At 51.6% G+C, this 19,943-nt stretch overlaps 1 protein-coding gene across 6 annotated transcripts in view; it reads left to right on the top strand.

Moving 5' to 3' along the window:
* The window catches only part of tnrc18 (trinucleotide repeat containing 18), a 145,395-nt gene extending 131,747 nt beyond the window's left edge, over positions 1 to 13,648 (top strand). For 4 of the 6 annotated variants that reach the window (XM_033041095.1, XM_033041096.1, XM_033041094.1 and 1 more), the window contains 6 exons: positions 965 to 1,073; positions 3,523 to 3,639; positions 4,103 to 4,291; positions 7,211 to 8,397; positions 9,328 to 9,564; positions 11,440 to 13,648. In XM_033041095.1, the coding sequence (XP_032896986.1) occupies positions 965 to 1,073; positions 3,523 to 3,639; positions 4,103 to 4,291; positions 7,211 to 8,397; positions 9,328 to 9,564; positions 11,440 to 11,646 (2,046 nt within the window). In that variant the 3' untranslated portion in view covers positions 11,647 to 13,648. The remainder of the gene's footprint in view (positions 1 to 964; positions 1,074 to 3,522; positions 3,640 to 4,102; positions 4,292 to 7,210; positions 8,398 to 9,327; positions 9,565 to 11,439) is intronic. The other 2 variants (XM_033041098.1, XM_033041097.1) reach the window with 1 other exon arrangement.
* The last annotated feature ends 6,295 nt before the right edge of the window (positions 13,649 to 19,943 follow it).

The following is a 19,943-nucleotide window of genomic DNA, read 5'->3' as shown; positions in this document are numbered from 1 at the left end:
GAGGAGGTAGTTGAGGCTGGGACTATCCCAACGTTTAAGAGACAGTTAGACAGGTACATGGATAGGACAGGTTTGGAGGGATATGGATCATACGCAGGCAGGTGGGACTAGTGCAGCTGATTTTCACAAGGGTGCCTGATATTTGCCAGACCTGAAAGGATCTGAAATTGGTTGATGGATGGTCGGCATGGACTCGATGGGCCGAACGGCCTGTTTTCATGCTGTATCTCACAAACTATCATGCCAAATTTTTTTTTTAAATGCTTCCAAAAGTTGCCTGGTGTGTGCCAGAACTGAATGAATGTATGAATAAATACATTATTATCATTTGACGGCACTGGGCCTGTACTCACTGTACTCACTGGAGTTTAGAAGAATGAGGGGGGACCGCATTGAAACGTACAGAATAGTGAAAGGCTTGGATAGAGTGGATGTGGAGAGGATGTTTCCACTAGTGGGAGAGCCTAGGACTAGAGGTCGTAGCCTCAGAATTAAAGAACGTTCCTTCAGGAAGGAGATGAGGAGGAATTTCTTTAGTCAGAGGGTGGTGAATCTGTGGAATTATTTGCCTGTAGAGGCCAAGTCAGTGGATATTTTTAAGGCAGAGATAGATAGATAGATTCTTGATTAGTACGGGTGTCAGAGGCTATGTGGAGAAGGCAGGAGAATGGGGTTACGAGGGAGAGATAGATCAGCCATGATTGAATGGTGGAGTAGGCCTGATGGGCCGAATGGCCTAATTCTACTCCTATCAAACTTATGGCCTCATGATCTTGTCACATGTGACGAGTCACAGTGACATTCTTTGCTTGTTCACCCAAGGTATGCATATAGTTGCCACATAAAGGGCACAGACAATGTCACAAAGTTTCCCCGCGCCTGGTCCTGAAAGGATCTGAAATTCAAACTTGGCTTTTTAATTTTGAATCTCGTTTCCTCCCTGATCTCTCTCTCCCTGACGCAGATCATCGACGTGAAGCCCTCCTCCGCGAGGTTACTGCCCGAGGGAACCCGTATCGCTGCCTACTGGAGTCAACAATATCGCTGCCTCTATCCGGGCGCCGTCGTCAGAGGTACCTGTCTCTGTCAATGTGTAACAATAGACAATAGGTGCAGGAGTAGGCCATTCGGCCCTTCGAGCCAGCACCGCCATTCAATGTGATCATGGCTGATCATCCCCAATCAGTTCCCCGTTCCTGCCTTCTCCCCATATCCCCTGACTCCGCTATCTTTAAGAGCCCTATCTAGCTCTCTCTTGAAAGCATCCGGAGAACTGGCCTCCACCCGCCCTCTGAGGCAGAGAATTCCACAGACTCACCACTCTCTGTGAGAAAAAGTGTTTCCTCGTCTCCGTTCTAAATGGCTTACTCCTTATTCTTAAACGTATATGGATACTTTCAAGAGAGAGCTATTTAGGGCTCTTAAAGATAGCGGAGTCAGGGGATATGTGGAGAAGACAGGAACGGGGTACTGATTGGGGATGATCAGCCATGATCACAATGAATGGCGGTGCTGGCTCGAAGGGCCGAATGGCCTCCTCCTGCACCTATTTTCTATGTTTCTATAAAACGTTCCCATGCGACTGTTTAATCCATCGGAAAGAGAAGGCGGAGTCTCGCTTTAATATCTCATCCGAAAAACAGATTGGTAATGCTGCTTTGACCAAGAATAAATCCCTCATAAACGGCCACTTGGGAATGATACTGAATCACCCCGGCTCGATTCCTTGAAGTTCTTGTGAAATAATTTACGAAAAAATTAGCATCCACTTTAATACCACTCTGTTCAGCACTTACTTAACCCCGTCGCATCTTGTATCTGAGCTACAATGAATCCCACATTAGAAAAAAAAAGGTCCTCTTCTGGGGCAGTTCCCCTTTTCTCTCCTCTCCCAGTTGCTCCGTAACCTTTGCTCCGACCTATCGATGGCAGTAAATCATCGTTTAGGGAACTTGCACTTAACGCGGTGGCGAAGGTGGTTGATTGACCCCCTAAAACTGACAGGGAGGTCTCCGACACTTGTAGGTTTTTTCGCACACGTCGAGACGTTTGCTTTCGAGGCAGATTTATCACCCTGCTCTTGGATGCGAGTCGCAGATTCATCACGGAACACACTGACGTGGTGATAACTGCTTTTCTCTAATTATTCCCATCAATCTGATCCGCCCTTCCCCCTTTTTATGGTGAGTGGGCAGGCACGGCGGGCGCAGCGGCAGAGTTGCTGCCTAACGCCCCTGTCCCACTTAGGAAACCTGAACGGAAACCTCAGGAGACTTTGCGCCCCACACAAGGTTTCCGTGCGGTTCCCGGAGGTTGCAGGTGGTTGCCGGAGGTTGCAGGTAGTGAAAGCAGGTAGGGAAACATAGAAACATAGAAACATAGAAACATAGAAATTAGGTGCAGGAGTAGGCCATTCAGCCCTTCGAGCCTGCACCGCCATTCGATATGATCATGGCTGATCATCCAACTCAGTATCCCGTACCTGCCTTCTCTCCATACCCTCTGATCCCTTTAGCCACAAGGGCCACATCTAACTCCCTCTTAAATATAGCCAATGAACTGGCCTCAACTACCTTCTGTGGCAGAGAATTCCACTGATTCACCGCTCTCTGTGTGAAAAATGATTTTCTCATCTCAGTCCTAAAAGACTTCCCCCTTATCCTTAAACTGTGTGGCCCCTTGTTCTGGACTTCCCCCAACATCGGGAACAATCTTCCTGCATCTAGCCTGTCCAACCCCTTAAGAATTTTTGTGTAAGTTTCTATAAGATTGACTGACAAAAACCTCCGGGAACCGCACGGAAACCTTGGGTGGGACGCAAAGTCTCCAGAGGTTTCCGTTCAGGTTTCCTAAGTGGGACAGGGGCATTACGGCGCTCGCCGCGCCGGAGACCCGGGTTCGATCCCGACGACGGGTGCTTGTCTGTACGGAGTTCGCACCCGTTCCCCCCCCCGTGACCTGCGTGGGTTTTCTCCGAGTTTCTTCGTTTCCCTCCCACATTCTAAAGGCGTATTGGTTTGTGGGTTAAATGTTCAAGAAGGAACTGCAGGATGCTTGAAAATCGAAGGTAGACAAAAGTGCTGGAGAAACTCAGCGGGCGAGGCAGCATCTATGGAGCGAAGGAAATAGGCGACTAAATAGGAAATAGACAACGTTGCCTATTTCCTTCGCTCCATAGATTTCCTATTTTCTTTTGCCTGTTTGGTTGCCTAGTTCCTTCGCTCCATAGATGCTGCCTCGCCCGCTGAGTTTCCCCAGCACTTTTGTCCGACTCAGGTTTGTAGGTTAATTGGCTTCGGTAAATGTAAAATGGTACTGTATGGTGTTCACTAGGATCGCTGGTCGGCGCGGACCCGGTGGGCCGAAGGGCCTGTTTCCGCGCTGTATCTATCAAACCAAGCTCTACCGCTGCGGACCCGCTCCACAGTGGCTTATAGCCGCAACCCCCCCCCCCCCGCGTCCCTGGCTTTGCTCCTAACCCTTCTCCCTCCCTCCCTCCCTCTGCTTCTCCGCTCTCCGCAGGCAGTCCGGACCCTGGCGAAGACGTTGATCTGATCACGGTGGAGTTTGACGATGGCGACACTGGCCGCATTCCAATCTCGCACATCCACCTCCTCCCTCCAGACTACAAGATTCAATGTACGTAAATCCAATGGCCTCAGTTCAAACCGCACCCCTTCACATACAAAAAGGCTTCGGTGGGTGACTAAGATCACAACCAAAGACCCTATAGCGGAGCAAGACGGTCCACTCGACGAAAAGGACGTCGTACGGTCATGGGCAGATTCGCGGGTAATTTTCGGCCCCATTTCCGTAACCGGCTTCCGTCTCCGCACCAAAGATCCCAATAGCGGAGCAAAGATAACTAGCGCGGAGACGGAAGCCGGTTTTACGGAAACATCCCCGTAAAAATCAAAGTCCTTTGGTAAAAACCTTCTCCTCGTTTTCAGAATGATAATTTATTAACACAAACTGTTCCCCCCGCAACGTTGATCACACTCCGGCTGCAAATCCCCGTTTACAGCCCAGCCTGTCACAGCGTCCCCCTTTCTTTGGTTGCCGTCAGGAGTGGCACACATGTTAAAAGTGCTATGTCTGTCAGTGTCTGATTCAGAGACTGGCTTCCTCTTTGCAGGTGCCGAACCCTCGCCGGCGCTGCTGCTGCCCGACACCAAGAGGCAGAGCAGGAAGTCCAGCAGAGACTCCACCGACACTAAGGAGGCCCTCGGCAACGCCCCGGCGACCAAAGCCAAAGGCCGCGGCAGGAAGACGTCCAACAAAGGCAAACCCGGTAGGTTGCTCCTTCACCAGGCTCCCCCATTGACCCGCTAACCTGTCAGAAGAAGGGTCTCGAGTAACAATCTCTCTCCCTTCCCAGTTCTCCGACCAGTGTTACTGTCTCCGACTACGTTTTATATCTGTTGCCTTCTCCCATCGAACAATGATCTCCATCCCCTTTGTCCTGGTTTCACACCTTGCCCTTCCTTACCCATGTATCTCCCCCTCCCCTGGAATCGGTCTGAAGAAGGGTCTCGACCCGAAACGTCACCCGTTCCTTCTCCCCAGGGATGCTGCCTGTCCCGCTGAGTTACCCCAGCTTTTTTGTGCCTATTTCCCTTGATTGAGTCTGGTTGCAGAGATACAGTGCGGAGACAGGCCCTTCGGCCCACCGAGCCCACGCCGCCCAGCGATCCCCGCACACTAACACTCTCTCACGCACACCACCAGAGGCGATTTTCTATTTTTATTTTTACCGAAGCCAATTAACCGACACGCCTGCACGCCTTTGGAGTGTGGGAGGAAACCGGAGCACCCGGAGAAAACCCACGCAGGTCCCGGGGAGAACGTGCAAGCTCCATCCAGATAGCGCCCGCAGTCAGGATCAGACCCGGGTCCCTGGTGCTGTGAGGCAGCGACGCTACCGCTGCGCCACCGTGAAACTGGCGGTCCTGCGCATCCTTTAGACAATAGACAATAGGTGCAGGAGTAGAGGCCATTCGGCCCTTCGAGCCAGCACTGCCATTCAATATGATCATGGCTGATCATCCCCAATCAGTACCCCGTTCCTGCCTTCTCCCCATATCCCCTGACTCCGCTATCTTTAAGAGCCCTATCCAGCTCTCTCTTGAAAGTATCCAGAGAATCTGCCTCCACCGCCCTCTGAGGCAGAGAATTCCATAAGACTCACAACTCTCTGTGAGAAAAAGTGTTTCCTCGTCTCCGTTCTAAAGAAAAAGTGTTTCCTCGCCTCTAATCCTTTAATCCGGACAAAATTATTACGAGAGCGCACTTGACATCACCGCTGGTCCAGCGAAAATGTGGCGCCCAGGCCCGGTGACACGGGCTGATCCCGACCCCATCGGGACTTCTGCGGCTGATGGGCGGGCGGAATTTGCCCCCCTGCGGCCAGGACTCTGGAAGCTCCGGCAGTTCCGGTCCCACGGCCAACTTCCGCGGCCGACGTTTGCGGGACGGAACCTCAGCCCCTCCAAGGCCGTGGTCTCGGTCAGTCCAGCAAAACGGATAATACGGCAAAGGCTCTGGAACCAAGTTGCCTAAAAAACGGCGATGGACCCGTATAGGAAAGTGGCCGATGATCCAACTGTTAGTGATGGAACATGGAAGAGTACAGCACAGGAACGGGCCCTTCGGCCCACAGTGTTTGTGCTGGGACTGATCCTGTCTGCCTGCCTAAGATCCACATCCCTCCATTCCCTTCACTTCCACTGGTCAGTGGTAATGTGACAGAGGAAACCGCAGGTGCTGGTCTAAACCGAAGATAGAAACAAAATGCTGGAGTAACTCAACGGGACAGGCAGCATCTCCGGGGAGAAGGAATGGGTGACGTTTCGGGTCGAGACCCTTCTTCAGACTGATGCCAGGGGAGGGGGAGATACATGGGTAAGGAGGTGTAAGGTGTGAAGCCAGGACAAAGGGGATGGAGATCAGGGAACATGTAGAATAGATCATTGCTCGCTGGGAGAAGGCAACAACAAAGCAAACAGAGATAAAACGAACTCGGACACAGTAACACTGGCCGGAGAACTGGGAAGGGGGAGGGATGGAGAGAGCTGGTTACTTGAAGTTAGAGAAGTCAATGTTCATACCGCTGGGGTGTGAGCTGCCCAAGCGAAGTATGAGTGATAATAGTTTTTTATTGTCACATGTACAAATGTGCAGAGAAATTATTTTGTTGGCCAGCAGTTCAGTAAAGTATTGCCTTCCCCAAGCACCATCCCCGACTGATACAAAGTGTGTAGAAATAGTCGGCGGAGACCGCATGCAGGAGTCGCCAGGTCGTGCGCTATTTCCGACATCATTCCCAAGTGCCTGTGTCAAAGGAAAAGATGTTGATGCGGGGAGGCTGGAGTGTTGATTGAGTTTTTGTTTTACAGATGCAGTCTAAGGGGTCTGTCCCACTTGGCCTTCATTTGCATCTCATTTACGCGTCATATGTAAAATAGGTCGATGTGTCGTAGTGTAATGAAATCCTCGCGCGCCACCTGCGTGACGTGTGGTGTACTCACGGTAACACATGGGCGTCGCACGCTGGCGCCCCGACGTCTCACCGTGGTGACGCATGGCAACGTCACCGTGCCTCCACGTCCGTAACCATGCGTCAACGCGCGCGGCGGGGAATTCTCACGACGTCACGCGCACCAGACGGCTGTGCTGACGCGTGATTTGTGCGCGACGTCACGCATTACGACGCGTCGACCTATTTTACATACGGCGCGTAAATGAGGCGCAAATGACGGCCAAGTGGGACAGGCCGTTGACTCTTCAGCCCAGCGAGCCCACGCCGACCATCGATCACCCCCTTTACACTGGTTCTATGTTATCCCGCTTTCGCATCCACTCCCCGCACACGTTTACAGAGGCTAAGACCACCTACTGTCCCGCACGTCTGTGGGATGCGGGGAGGAAACCGGAGAACCCGGAGGAAGTCCACGCGGTCGCAGCGGGGAACGTACAAACTCCACACGGACAGCAGCGGGGAACGCCTGTTGGTCGGCACGGGCAAATAGGGCCAAAGGGCCTATGTGCAGGCCCTATCAGAGGGGGGTTTGGCATGGGCCTCATGCCTGTCTGCTTCAAAGGGATCTTGATTTGGGGGCCTCTAAAATTGAGATTGGCTTGGGCCTGTTCATCTGGGCCTGCCCGCGTCCATCCTGTGTGACTCTAACTCCCCCTCTTATCTTCCCTCCAGGGCCAGACTGTGCTTTAGATCAGGCTGATGTTTCTGGCCTGGTGGAAGGACAGAGCATTGCGGAGGGTCTGTGCACGGCAGGTGGCAAGGCCGCGGGGAAGGTCCTGCAGAAGGGGAGTGCGGCAGGAGCTTCATGCTGGCCCACCAGGGAGAAGAAGAAGAAGGTGGCCAAAGGGAAGATCAACATAAAGCCAATCTCCGTGCAGCAACCTCCCGCCTTCCCCCCGCCCGCCTTCGTCAGCGCCCAGGCCGCGCAGACTCACGGCGATCCACCTGCCCCGTCCGACTCCTACGCCCCCCCTCCCGACACCACCGCTGCCAGGCCAAAGGTCAAGAAGGGGAAGAAGGCGGACGAAGAGCCTGCGGAGTTTGGGAAGGGGCCGCGGACACAGCTGGAGTCGGAGGTCCTGGTGAAGCTCGACCACGAAGGGGTGATGTCCCTGAAGAGTAAGAAGACCAAAGCCATGATGAAGGCGGAGGCCACCCTGCCCTCTTACCCAGCGGGCAGCGAGGTCAAGCACAAACCCTCCAGGACTAAAGCTGCCAAGAAGGAACCCAACATTGGGCCCACCTACACTGGCTCCGACACCATGGCCAAACTGAAAGGCAAGGGGAAGGAAGAGGGGGAGAGTAGCAGCAGCAGCAGCAGCAGCAGCAGCAGCAGCCCGGAGTCGGATGGTGAACACAAGGGGCGGAACGATGGCGGTGTGGTGCGGGGAAACAGCAGCACGGCCAGCTCGCGGGCATCGTCTCCCGTGTCTACGTCCTCCAAGTCCTCCTCGTCCAGTTCTTCATCCTCTTCCTCATCCAGTTCCTCCTCCTCTTCCTCCACCTCCTCCTCCTCCTCCTCCTCCACCACCGACGAGGAGGACTCCTCCTGCAGCTCGGACGAGGAGCCGGGTTACCGGCCGGCGCCGGGCCCCGGAGTGGCCGCAACCGCCAGCGCGGTGAAGCCGCAGCCCCCCGAGCCGCAGCCCCAGTGCCCACCGCTGCCCCCGGCCCGGAGGCAGAAGGCCCAGCCGATCGTCAACAACAAGAGCAAGGCCAAGAAACGTGACTCCGTCCACCTGCCCACCACCAAGGAGCTGGCCAAGCGCCAACGTCTCCCCTCCGTGGAGAACCGGCCAAAGATCGCCGCGTTCCTGCCCGCCCGCCAACTCTGGAAATGGTTCGGCAAACCCACGCAAGTAAATACCGTTCAAAAACCCACCCCACTTAGAAGGACGAGAGGGCATCTTATTGAAACATAGAACATTATTAAGGGTTTGGACACGCTCGAGGCAGGAAACATCTTCCCGATGTTGGGGGAGTCCGGAACCAGGGGCCACAGTTACAGAATAATGAACGGCAGAGATAGATAGAGTAGATGTGGAGAGGATGTTTCCACTGGTGGGAGAGTCTAGGACCAGAGTTCACAGCCTCAGAATTAAAGGGCGCTCTTTTAGAAAGGAGATGAGGTGGAACTTCTTTAGTCAGAGGGTAGTTAGAGGGCTGTGGAGGCCAAGTCAATGGATAGAGAGAGATAGGCAGAGATAGATACATTCTTGATTAGAACGGGAGCTAAGGGTTGTGGGGAGAAGGCAGGAAAATGGGATTAGGAGGCAGAGATCAGCCATGATTGAATGGCGGAGTGGACTCGACGGGCCGAATGGCCTAATTCTACTCCGATAACTCATGAACTTGTGAACAGTCGGGGGAGTCCAGAACCAGGGGCCACAGTTTAAGAATAAGGGGTAAGCCATTTAGAACGGAAATGAGGAAACACCTTTTCACACAGAGAGTGGTGAGTCTGTGGAATTCTCTACCACAGAGGGCGGTGGAGGCCGGTTCTCTGGATACTTTCAAGAGAGAGCTAGATAGGGCTCTTAAAGATAGCAAAGTCAGGGGATATGGGGAGAAGGCAGGAACGGGGTACTGATTGGGGACGATCAGCCATGAACACATTGAATGGCGGTGCTGGCTTGAAGGGCCAAATGGCCTACTCCTGCACCTATTGTCTATTGTCTATTGTTTTGTATTGATGCATCAGCAGCCTGTGATTGAATTACAAGGTGAGGCTTGGTGCGGCTGCACAGTGGGGTAGTGGGAACGCCGTGACATGTCTCTTCTTTGTGCAGAGGCGAGGGATGAAGGGGAAGGCCAAGAAGCTCTTCTACAAGGCGATCGTAAGAGGCAAGGAGATCATCCGCCTTGGAGACTGCGCCGTCTTCCTGTCGGCCGGGCGACCCAACCTGCCGTACATCGGCCGCATCCAGAGCATGTGGGAGTCCTGGGGAAACAACATGGTGGTGCGGGTCAAGTGGTTCTACCACCCAGAGGAGACCAACCTGGGCAAAAAATTCAATGATGGCAAGGTGAGTCTCACAAACAATCCCTGTGGCCTGTCCCACCGTCTCACCCATGTCACACCCGACCCCACCCTCACCCGTGTCCCACCCTCACCCATGCCCCACCCACACCCGTGTCCCACCCACACCCCACCCACCCACACCCATGCCCCACCCACACCCGTGTCCCACCCACACCCATGCCCCACCCACACCCATGCCCCACCCACACACATGTCCCACCCACACCCCACCCTCCCACCCGCACCCATGCCCCACCCACACCCATGCCCCACCCACACCCATGTTCGACCCACACCCATGCCCCACCCTCACCCATGTCCCACCCACACCCCACCCACACCCACCCGTGTCCCACCCACACCCATGTCCCACCCACACCCATGTTCGACCCACACCCATGCCCCACCCACACCCGTGTCCCACCCTCACCCATGCCCCACCCTCACCCATGCCCCACCCACACCCGTGTCCCACCCACACCCATGTCCCACCCACACCCATGCCCCACCCACACCCATGCCCCACCCTCACCCATGCCCCACCCTCACCCATGCCACACCCATGCCCCACCCACACCCATGCCCCACCCCCACCCATGCCCCACCCTCACCCATGTCCCACCCTCACCCATGCCCCACCCTCACCCATGTCCCACCCACACCCGTGTCCCACCCACACCCATGTCCCACCCACACCCATGCCCCACCCACACCCATGTCCCACCCACACCCATGTCCCACCCACACCCATGTCCCACCCACACCCATGTCCCACCCACACGAGTTTGAATCAGGGGAAATCTCAGGAGAACTCTTGAACTACCTGCTTGAACTCTTGAACGCCTGCTTGGTGGTGAGTAGTTGCCCAGAGTCGTACCTTTTTTCTGGTCGCCGCTTGATTTTCAACGTGTTGAACATTTTGACGGGCGCCGGCAAGTCGCCGAAAAATTTGCATTAGTGGGACAGGCCCTTAGTGGGCAATTTACAGAGGTCAATTAACCTACGATTGCAGCGTATGTCTCAGGTGAACTCTCAGGGTACTACGGGCTAATATGGCCACGGTCCTGGCAGTGAAGAAAGCGAATGGTATGTTAGCATTCATAGCAAAAGGATTTGAGTTTAGGAGCAGGGAGGTTCTACTGCAGTTGTACAGGGCCTTGGTGAGACCACACCTGGAGTATTGCGTACAGTTTTGGTCTCCTAATCTGAGGAAATACATTCTTGCCATAGAGGGAGTACAGAGAAGGCTCACTAGACTGATTCCTGGGATGGCAGGATTTTCATATGAAGAAAGACTGGATAGACTTGGCTTGTACTCGCTAGAATTTAGACGATTGAGGGGGGATCGTATAGAAACGTTCAAAATTCTTAAGGGGTTGGACAGGCTAGAATCTGTGGAAATCTCTGCCACAGAAAGTAGTTGAGGCCAGTTCAAGTTCAAGTGAGTTTATTGTCATGTGTCCCTGATAGGACAATGAAATTCTTGCTTTGCTTCAGCACAACAGAACATAGTAGACATTTACTACAAAACAGATCAGTGTGTCCATATACCATAATATAAATATATACACACAAACAAATAAACTGATTAAGTGCAAATAGCAGAGAATGGGCCACCAATAATCAGAGTTTTGTCCGAGCCAGGTTTAATAGCCTGATGGCTTCATTGGCTATATTTAAGAGGGAGTTAGATGTGACCCTTGTGGCTAAAGGGATCAGGGGGTATGGAGAGAAGGCAGGTACGGGATACTGAGTTGGATGATCAGCCATGATCATATTGAATGGTGGTGCAGGCTCGAAGGGCCGAATGGCCTACTCCTGCACCTATTGTCTATGTGTCTATGTTTCTCTCATCATCTTCCTCCCTTCTCTCCCCCAGTGCGCCCTGTACCAGTCGTCGCACATCGATGAGAACGATGTACAGACCATCTCGCACAAGTGTCAGGTGGTCAACCTTGATCAGTACGAGCAGATGGTGAAGACCAAGAAGTACCAGGACAGCGAGGACTTGTACCACCTGGCGGGCACGTACGAGCCCACCACCGGCATGATCTTCAACACGGACGGTGTGCCCATCATCTGCTAGGGGGGGGGGCCCCGCGATGCCGAGCGCCAGGACAACGGTCCAAACGCGGAGAGCGAACGAGCGGGGGATGGGGGGGGGGGGGAGCGAGCCACCACGCCAGGAAGATGATGGCCGGCCTTCCCAAACCCTGGCCCCACGGCATCTGCTTCCCGAGAGCAGACGGTCAAGGGCGCTCCTCGCAGCTCGGGGGGACGGGTCAGCTGATCTCCAGTCGCAGCAAGCAGGACTACCCGCCGGCACCAGGAAGGCGCGATTCATGCACTTAACACTGAACGAACGGGGGGCACGATTCTTGTTGTAGCCTGCGACACCTTTGGCAGTGTGACTGGGCATCCCTCCCCCACTGCCCCTGGGCACTGGTCATAAGCTTGGATCGAAACTGTCCACTGGACTCCGGTACCTATTCAGGATGGAGGCGGGGCCACCCAAGCACAGAGCATGTCAATAAACCAGAGAAGCAAGACTTTTAGAAGAGGTAGCATATTAGCGTATTTTTGTACGGTGAAGATCGCTTCCCCTGCCGCCCGACCTAGTCGAGTTGGGACTGGGGGTGGGGTGGGGGGGGTGGGGGGAAGTACTTTTATGTACAGTTTGCAAAACGGTCTACTCATGTTGTGTATCAAATGTCCAAGTTGTGTGAAGCAAGAGCTATCGGAGAGATCGGGGGTGCGGATTGAGCTCAGTTTACAGCTGGCGAGATCAATGAACTGCGGAGGACGGGCTGGCTGGTGTAGAATTGGCCCGGGAACCAGAGCAGTCTTTCAACCGAAGTGGCGACAGTGTTGATGGAGAGCACTTATTCACTGCCGGATGCCTTCTGTGGAGAGCTGATTGCTGACAATCGAGTAAGGAGAGGAGGGTTTTCACGTTGTTTTGATGTACATAGATACTTATATATGTTGTACAGTTGATGGCAACTAACCTTTGCATGCCACTTGCAGGGTACAGCGGGCTGCAGCGGTTCACGTAGAACCGCGTGCACGCGAATCCACGTCCGTGGACCGACCGACAGTAACAATGCCTCGTTCTCACCTGCCCCCGGCTAACAGTGTCCTATTCTAGAGACGGACCCAGAGAACTCAGTGGGTCACCCGGGCAAAATCTCTGGAGAGAAGGAGTGGGTGACGTTTCAGGTCGAGACCCTTCCTCAGACTGCAGTTCCTTCCCGCACAATGATCTATTCTCCATTTTTTACCTCGGTCTCCGCCCCCCTTCCTTCTCTCATTTTCACGCCCCTCTCACCCGTCCGTATCTCTCGTCTCCCTCTGCCCCTGACTCTCGGTGGGAAGACCGGTCTCGAACTCTCTGCCTCAGAGGGCAGTGGAGGCCGGTTCTCTGGATGCTTACAAGAGAGAGCTAGACAGGGCTCGTAAAGATAGCGGAGTCAGGGGATATGGGGAAGAGGCGGGAACGGGGTACTGATTGGGGATGATCAGCCATGAACACATTGAATGGCGGTGCTGGCTCGAAGGGCCGAACGGCCGACTCCTGCGCCTATAGTCTATTCTCTATTGACCCAAAACGTCACCCATTCCTTCTCTCCAGAGATGCTGCTGCCTGTCCCGCAGAGTTACTCCAGCATTCTGTGTCTATATCGACAGTGTACACTCTTCATTGTAAAAGTGCAGTGTGTATCGGGAGTGTATCACCACACACACGCCCAGTAGAACAGCTATCAGCATTAAAGCCCGGCTCCCTCTAAAACTCATCAACTCCCCCAATCGGAGATTATTTAGCCTCATTGCTAATTATTTCCACAAAATACATACCTCTGAAATTAAATATTGTCGGCACTTGCGTCAAATAGCATTAGCAAACATTGCATACACCAAACGATTGTCCATTGAACAGATTACTTCATTTGAGATGAAAATTCGTTCAGGTTTGACATAAAATTATTTGGTTTCTCTGGCTCCAAAGGACATTAAAAGCGTTGAATTTTAGTGGAATTCAAAGCGAAGGTTGTTTCAACAAATAAAATGTTTTTCAGGAATGGTTTTAACCCTTTGTTTATAACAAATCAAATCATTTCACCTTTTAATTTAACCCATTGTAGACTCTGAATTAGTCCCTGACGAAATGCATTGCATTTTGAACTGGACATTTTAGTTGTGAGGCAGAAACAAAGGAACTGCAGATGCTGGTTAATACACAAAAGGACACAAAGTGCTGGAGTGACCAGCGGGTCAGGCAGCATCTCTGGAGAACAGGTGATGTTTTGGGTTGGGAACCCTTCTTCAGACTAGTTTCGGGAGTCTTCAGACTTCATCCCCCCCCCCCACCTCCCCTACAATCAGTCTGACGAAGGGTCCCAGTCTGAAACGTCACCTGTCCACGTTCTCCAGAGATGCTGCCTGACCCAAAATGCTGGAGTAACTCAGTCGGGGCAGCCAGCATCTCTGGAGACATTTCGGGTCGAGACCCTTCTTCGGACCCCGTAACGTCACCCATTCCTTCTCTCCAGAGATGCTGCCTGTCCCGCTGAGTTACTCCAGTATATCCTCGGTGTAAACCAGCACCTGCGGTTCCTTTCCCAACACACGCTGCCTGACCCGCTGAGTGGCCCCAGCACTTTGTGTCACTTGTCTGTGATGCCACAAAAATGTTCAGCCGTGATGTTCAATTAATGTGCAAAGTTGTTCAAAATGACAATGGCTGGAGGCAGCACACGGGCAAAGCTTGCCGTAGCCTCTGTACTTTCTCACCTGTAGAAGTAGACCCAGACTGTGAGGCAGGTCTTGTTCAGAGGAGTGTTCAATAGCAGTGTTCAGCTTTGACAGAATATAGTGTGCACTTGTCACTATAGTGACCGTGCTTGCACCGTGAGTTAGTCATTATGATTAACTGCGTTTTAATTAACCTCTAGATTCCCCAGAAGCTGCAGTTACTATTTTAATTAACGCTGTGATAGGTTGGCATTCAGTGCAGGGCCCCTGCTTGCAAATCCCACGTCTCGTATCGGCGCCTGTGAGTTCATCGGCGTTTTGCATTTCAAGTGCGGGCGTGCAAGTTAAACGCGCACACACGGAGCGGGGAAAATCAAAGACTCTGAGAACGTTTTTATTTTATTTTTTCAAACGGGGAAATAATTAATTAATAATCTCTACACAGACACAGTGGCAAAGCAACAAAGGGGGAAATGCAATGGACATTTGGCATCACAATGTGTAAAGCACTGCTCTTATACCCAGGCGTATACAAGGCAACAAGAACAGTGCCTGCCCATGTTAAATCATGCCCCTGTATTTGATGAAAGTCTCCACTGCTCTTTACAGGACTGGTTTGTGAGGATTGTTTCTCTGGAGTTTAGAAGGATGAGAGGGGATCTTATAGAAACTTATAACATTCTTAAGGGATTGGACAGGCTGGATGCAGGAGACATGTTCCCCATGTTGGGGGAGTCCAGAACCAGGGGGTCACGGTTTAAGAATAAGGGGTTGGCCATTTAGGGCTGAGGTGAGGAAAACTGTTTACACCCAGAGAGTTGTGAATCTGTGGAATTCTTTGCCACAGAAGGCAGTGGAGGCCGAGGCCTAAGAGGGAGTTAAATCGAGCTCTTAGGGCTGACGGAATCAAGAGATATGGGGAGAAAGCAGGAACGGGGTACTGATTCTGGATGATCAGCCATGATCACATTATGAATGGCGGTGCTGGCTCGAAGGGCCAAATGGCCTACTCCTGCACCTATTGTCTATGTTTCGAGGCATATACAACACATGCTGGTTATGCCTCATCAGTTTGGATTGAAGCTCTGTCCATAATCTAATATCATGAAAATCGCCCTTTTTCTTTTCAAAAAAAGATTTAAAAATACAAAGGAAAAACAATAATTCCCGTGTTTCAATCTGCCCTTGTCATGACGGTTTCAAGGACCACTTTGCGGAGGCCTTATACCCTTTCTTTCTGTTTTGATCTGTCCTTTTCACACCTTACGAGCTCTTTGTACCATTCCATATCTCTAGTTTCCCTCCCACCCCCCCCCCCCGACTCTCAGTCTGAAGAAGGGCCTGTACCCGAAACGTCACCTATTCCCTCTCTCAAGGAGATGCTGCCTCTCTCGCTGAGTTACTCTGGCACTTTGTGTCGACTAGTTATTGAATGTTCATTTTTTTAAAGTCCACCCAGTTGATCTTCTCAGCCGTCAAATCCACTGAACCTTCAAACGCCAACCAGCCTGTGGGTTATTGACGTTTTTAGGGGCAGATTCCCCAACATAAATGACTACAGATTGGGTAGTACTGAAGTGGGTGAACATCAGTCGGGCTGAAGGTGACAATTCTCCACCAAAATGGTTAATCAATAGAGTTTAGTTTCGAGAAACGGCGCAGAAACGGGCTCTTCGGCCCACCGAGTCCACGCCGACCATCGATCGCCCGTTCACACAGTTCTATGTTTTCCCACTTTTTAGACTTTTAGAGGCACAGATTTTGAGAAATGTCACATGGAAACAGGCCCTTTGGCCCTCCGAGTCCACACACACACAGCGACCAGCGATCGTCCCGTACATTAGCACTATCCCACCCACTTACGGACAATTTACTGTGGGCCAATTAACCTACAAACCCGCACGTCTTTGAGATGCGGGAGGAAACCCGCCTGGTCACGGGGAGAACGTGCAAACTCCGCACAGACAGCGCCCGAGGTCAGAATCGTACCCGGGTCTCGGGCGCTGTGAGGCTATTCCACCCCCCCCCCCTCCCCACCACCAGATTTACCAAGGGGACTTCTCAACGGGAGAAGTCACGGACACAAAACTACCTTCAGCCGAATTCTGAACCTACTGATATTTGCACACCGATTTTGCAATCAACGTGTTGTTCCAACACAACGCAAGCCTCCAGGGCCACCAGTAATCTCTGGCCTTATTTGGGGGCGGCCTACTTCAAGAAAACAGTTTTAAACGACGACACTTTAAATCCCTCCAGCAATCAGTTTCTGCAATAAAATGGAGGATCGCGTCTGGAGAGAGCCACTAAATTTGTTGTTTTTTGAGAAAGAGCATTGTAACAATCAGATCACTACCTATTCCTTAATCCTTCTTACCTCCCCCCCCCCCCCCCCCCCCCCCCCCCACACACACACACAACTCCTATGAAGGAAGAACAAGCCCGTCACGGCCTAAAACGTGCAATACTGTTGAGTGACTGGATTCTCTGGACTTTACTGCAAGTGCATGACAATAGATTATTTGTGATTTTTATGACCACCATTAAAGTGGACAAACCTGAGCAGGCAGGAGGCTGGTCCACTGTGGGTCCTTGCTTAATGGTTGTCCTTCCACAGTCAGTGTGTACGCGGTTGTGTGTAAAACAGTCTAAAGGGGGTTTAAAGAGATTATTTTGGGAATGACAAAAAAAAGCATTGAACCATTTTGTAAATAAGCTGTCCGGGGGAGGGGAGGGAGGGGGGGGGGAACTGTGGGGACATAATGTTTCCATTCTGATTGTACAAACATTTAACCTTGCGTGTGAAATGGGGGAAACACTAATTGTGTATAAAACTCATGTGGAACTTTTTATTGAGACGTCAGAGTTTTACAAAGTGTTCCTTTTGAAGCATTTTAGTAACTCAGATTTTTATACTTTATTCATCAATAAACAGAATATAAAAATAAACATGTTTGGCCCGTGTTTCTGTGTGTGTGTGTGTGTGTGTGTGTGTGTGTGTGTGTGTGTGTGTGTGTGTGTGTGTGTGTGTGTGTGTGTGTGTATGTGTGTGTGTATGTGTGTGTATGTATGTGTGTGGGTGTATGTGGGTGTGTGGACGTGTGTGGGTGTGTGTGCGTGGGTGTGTATTTGTGGGTGTGGACGTGTGTGTGGGTGTGTGGACGTGTGTGTGTGGGTGTGTATGTGTGGGTGTGGGTGTGTGTGTGTCTGTGGGTGTGTGTGTGGGTGTGTGCGTGGGTGTGTGTGTGTCTGTGGGTGTGTGTGTGTCTGTGGGTGTGCGTTTAATCTTTGTTTTAATTTAGTGTTCACAAGTCCACGAGTTATAGGAGTAGAATTAGGCCATTCGGCCCATCGAGCCCACTCCACCATTCAATCATGGCTGATCTCTGCCTCCTAATCCCATTTTCCTGACTTCTCCCCACAACCCTTGACACCCGCTCTAATCAAGAATTTGTCTGTCCCTGCCTTAAAATGTCCACTGACTTGGCCTCCACAGTCCTCTGTGGCAATGAGTTCCACAGATTAACTACTCTCTGACTAAAGTAGTTCCTCATCACCTCCATTCTGAAAGATCGCCCTTTAATTCTGAGGCTATGACCTCTCGTCTGAGACTCTCCCACCAGTGGAAACATCCTCCCCACACCCACTCTACCTGTGCCTTTCATTATTCTGTAAGTTTCAATGAGGTCCCCCCTCATTCTTCTAAACTCCAGCGAGTACAGGCCCAGTGCCGTCAAACGCACATCATATGCGAACTCGCTCATTCCTGGGATCATTCTTGTAAACCTCTGGACCCTCTACAGAGCCAGCACATCCTTCCTCGGATACGGGTGCCCAAATTTGCTCACAGTACTCCTAATGCGGCCTGACCAGCGCCTTATAGAGCCTCAGCATTGCATCTGTTTTTGTATTCCAGTCCTCTTGATATAAATGCGAGCTTTGAATTTGCCTTCCTTACCACCGATTCGACTTGCAAATTAACTTTTTGGGAGTCCTGCACCAGCACTACCAAGTCACTTTACTCCGATTTCTGGATTTTCTCCCCATTTAGAAAATAATCTATGCCTTTAGTATTACTAAAATGCATGACTCTGCACTTTGCTATATTGAATTTCATCTGCCACCTCTCTGCCCTTTCTCCTAACCTGTCCAAGTCCGTCTGAAGGGGCCTTTGCTGCCTCCGCACTGCCCGTCCCTCCACCTATCTTGGCATCATCTGCAAACTTGGCCAGTTAGTTTTGGAGATAGGTGGAGATAGGATCGGCCCAACAAGTCCACATTTATCACCTGTTCACACCAGTTCCACTTTCACACCGTTTCCCGACACACCAGGGGCGATTTACAGAGGGCCGATTCACCTACGAACCTGCATGTCTTTGGAACGTGTGGGAGGAAATTAGGCAAATTCGGCCCGTCAAGTCTACTCCGCCATTCAATTCAATTCAATCATATCACTCCCTCCTAACCCCATTCTCCTGCCTTCTCTCCATAACCCCTGACACCTGTACTCATCGATAATACAGGGAGAACATGCAAACTCCGCACGGACAGCACTCGAGGTTTAGAGGCACAGGCCCTTCGGCCCACTGAGTCCACGCCAACCAACGATCACCCAGTATACTAGCTCCATACTAAGCAAATTTGGCATCCCATACACTAGGGGCAATACACAGAAGCCAACTAACCTATGAACCTGGATGTTTTTGGCGTGTGGGAGGAAACCGGAGCACCCGTAGAAAACCCACGTAGGTCACGGGGAGAACGTGCAAACTCTGCCCAGAGAGCGCCTGAGATCAGGATCGAACCCGGGTCTCCGGTGCTGTGAGGCAGCGACTCTACCCGCTGCACCACGGTCCCGCCACTGTGCTTCTCATTAACATTAGCCCATGTACCTGGTCCCCCCCCATACTACTGTTCAATCGAGCCACAGAGAGAGACTATCACCATCTTATTACAGTCACATAATACTTCCCCTTAAAAAACAAACATGATTATATCAAATAGTTTATCCCTGAGAGCAGAGGGAATTCTGAGACAAATTGTAGCCAGGTGCTACCCATAAATCTGTCAAGGGGCACTTCACTGATTCATCACATCACGTGACCAACTTGATTGTTTTACAGATTAATAATATGTACAAAATATGCCACATATCTGTAGCGTTGCATAAATAAAGTCTCGCTCTGCAATATGATTCTTAAGATGATAAGGTCATAAGTGATAGGAGCAGAATTAGGCCATTTGGCCCATCCAGTCTACTCCGCCATTCAATCATGGCCGATCTATCTCTCCCTCCTAAACCCATTCTCCTGCCTTCTCCCCATAACCCCTGACACCCGTACTAATCAAGAATCTGTCTATCTCTGTCTTAAATATATCCATTGACTTTACCTCCACAGCCTTGTGTGGCAAAGAGTTCCACAGATTCACCACCCTCTGACTAAATAAATTCCTCCTCATCTCCTTGTTCTTTAATTCTGAGGTTATGACCTCTTCTCCAAGACTCTCCCACTAGTGGAAACATCCTCTGCACATCCACTCCATCCAAGCCTTTCACTATTCATTACACTTCAATGAGGTCCCCCCTCATTCTTCTAAACTCCAGTGTGTACAGGCCCAGTGCCGCCAAAC

The sequence above is a fragment of the Amblyraja radiata genome, chromosome 22, assembly GCF_010909765.2.
Source record: "Amblyraja radiata isolate CabotCenter1 chromosome 22, sAmbRad1.1.pri, whole genome shotgun sequence".
NCBI lineage: Eukaryota > Metazoa > Chordata > Chondrichthyes > Rajiformes > Rajidae > Amblyraja > Amblyraja radiata.
This window is presented reverse-complemented; position numbering and strand designations above follow the sequence as displayed.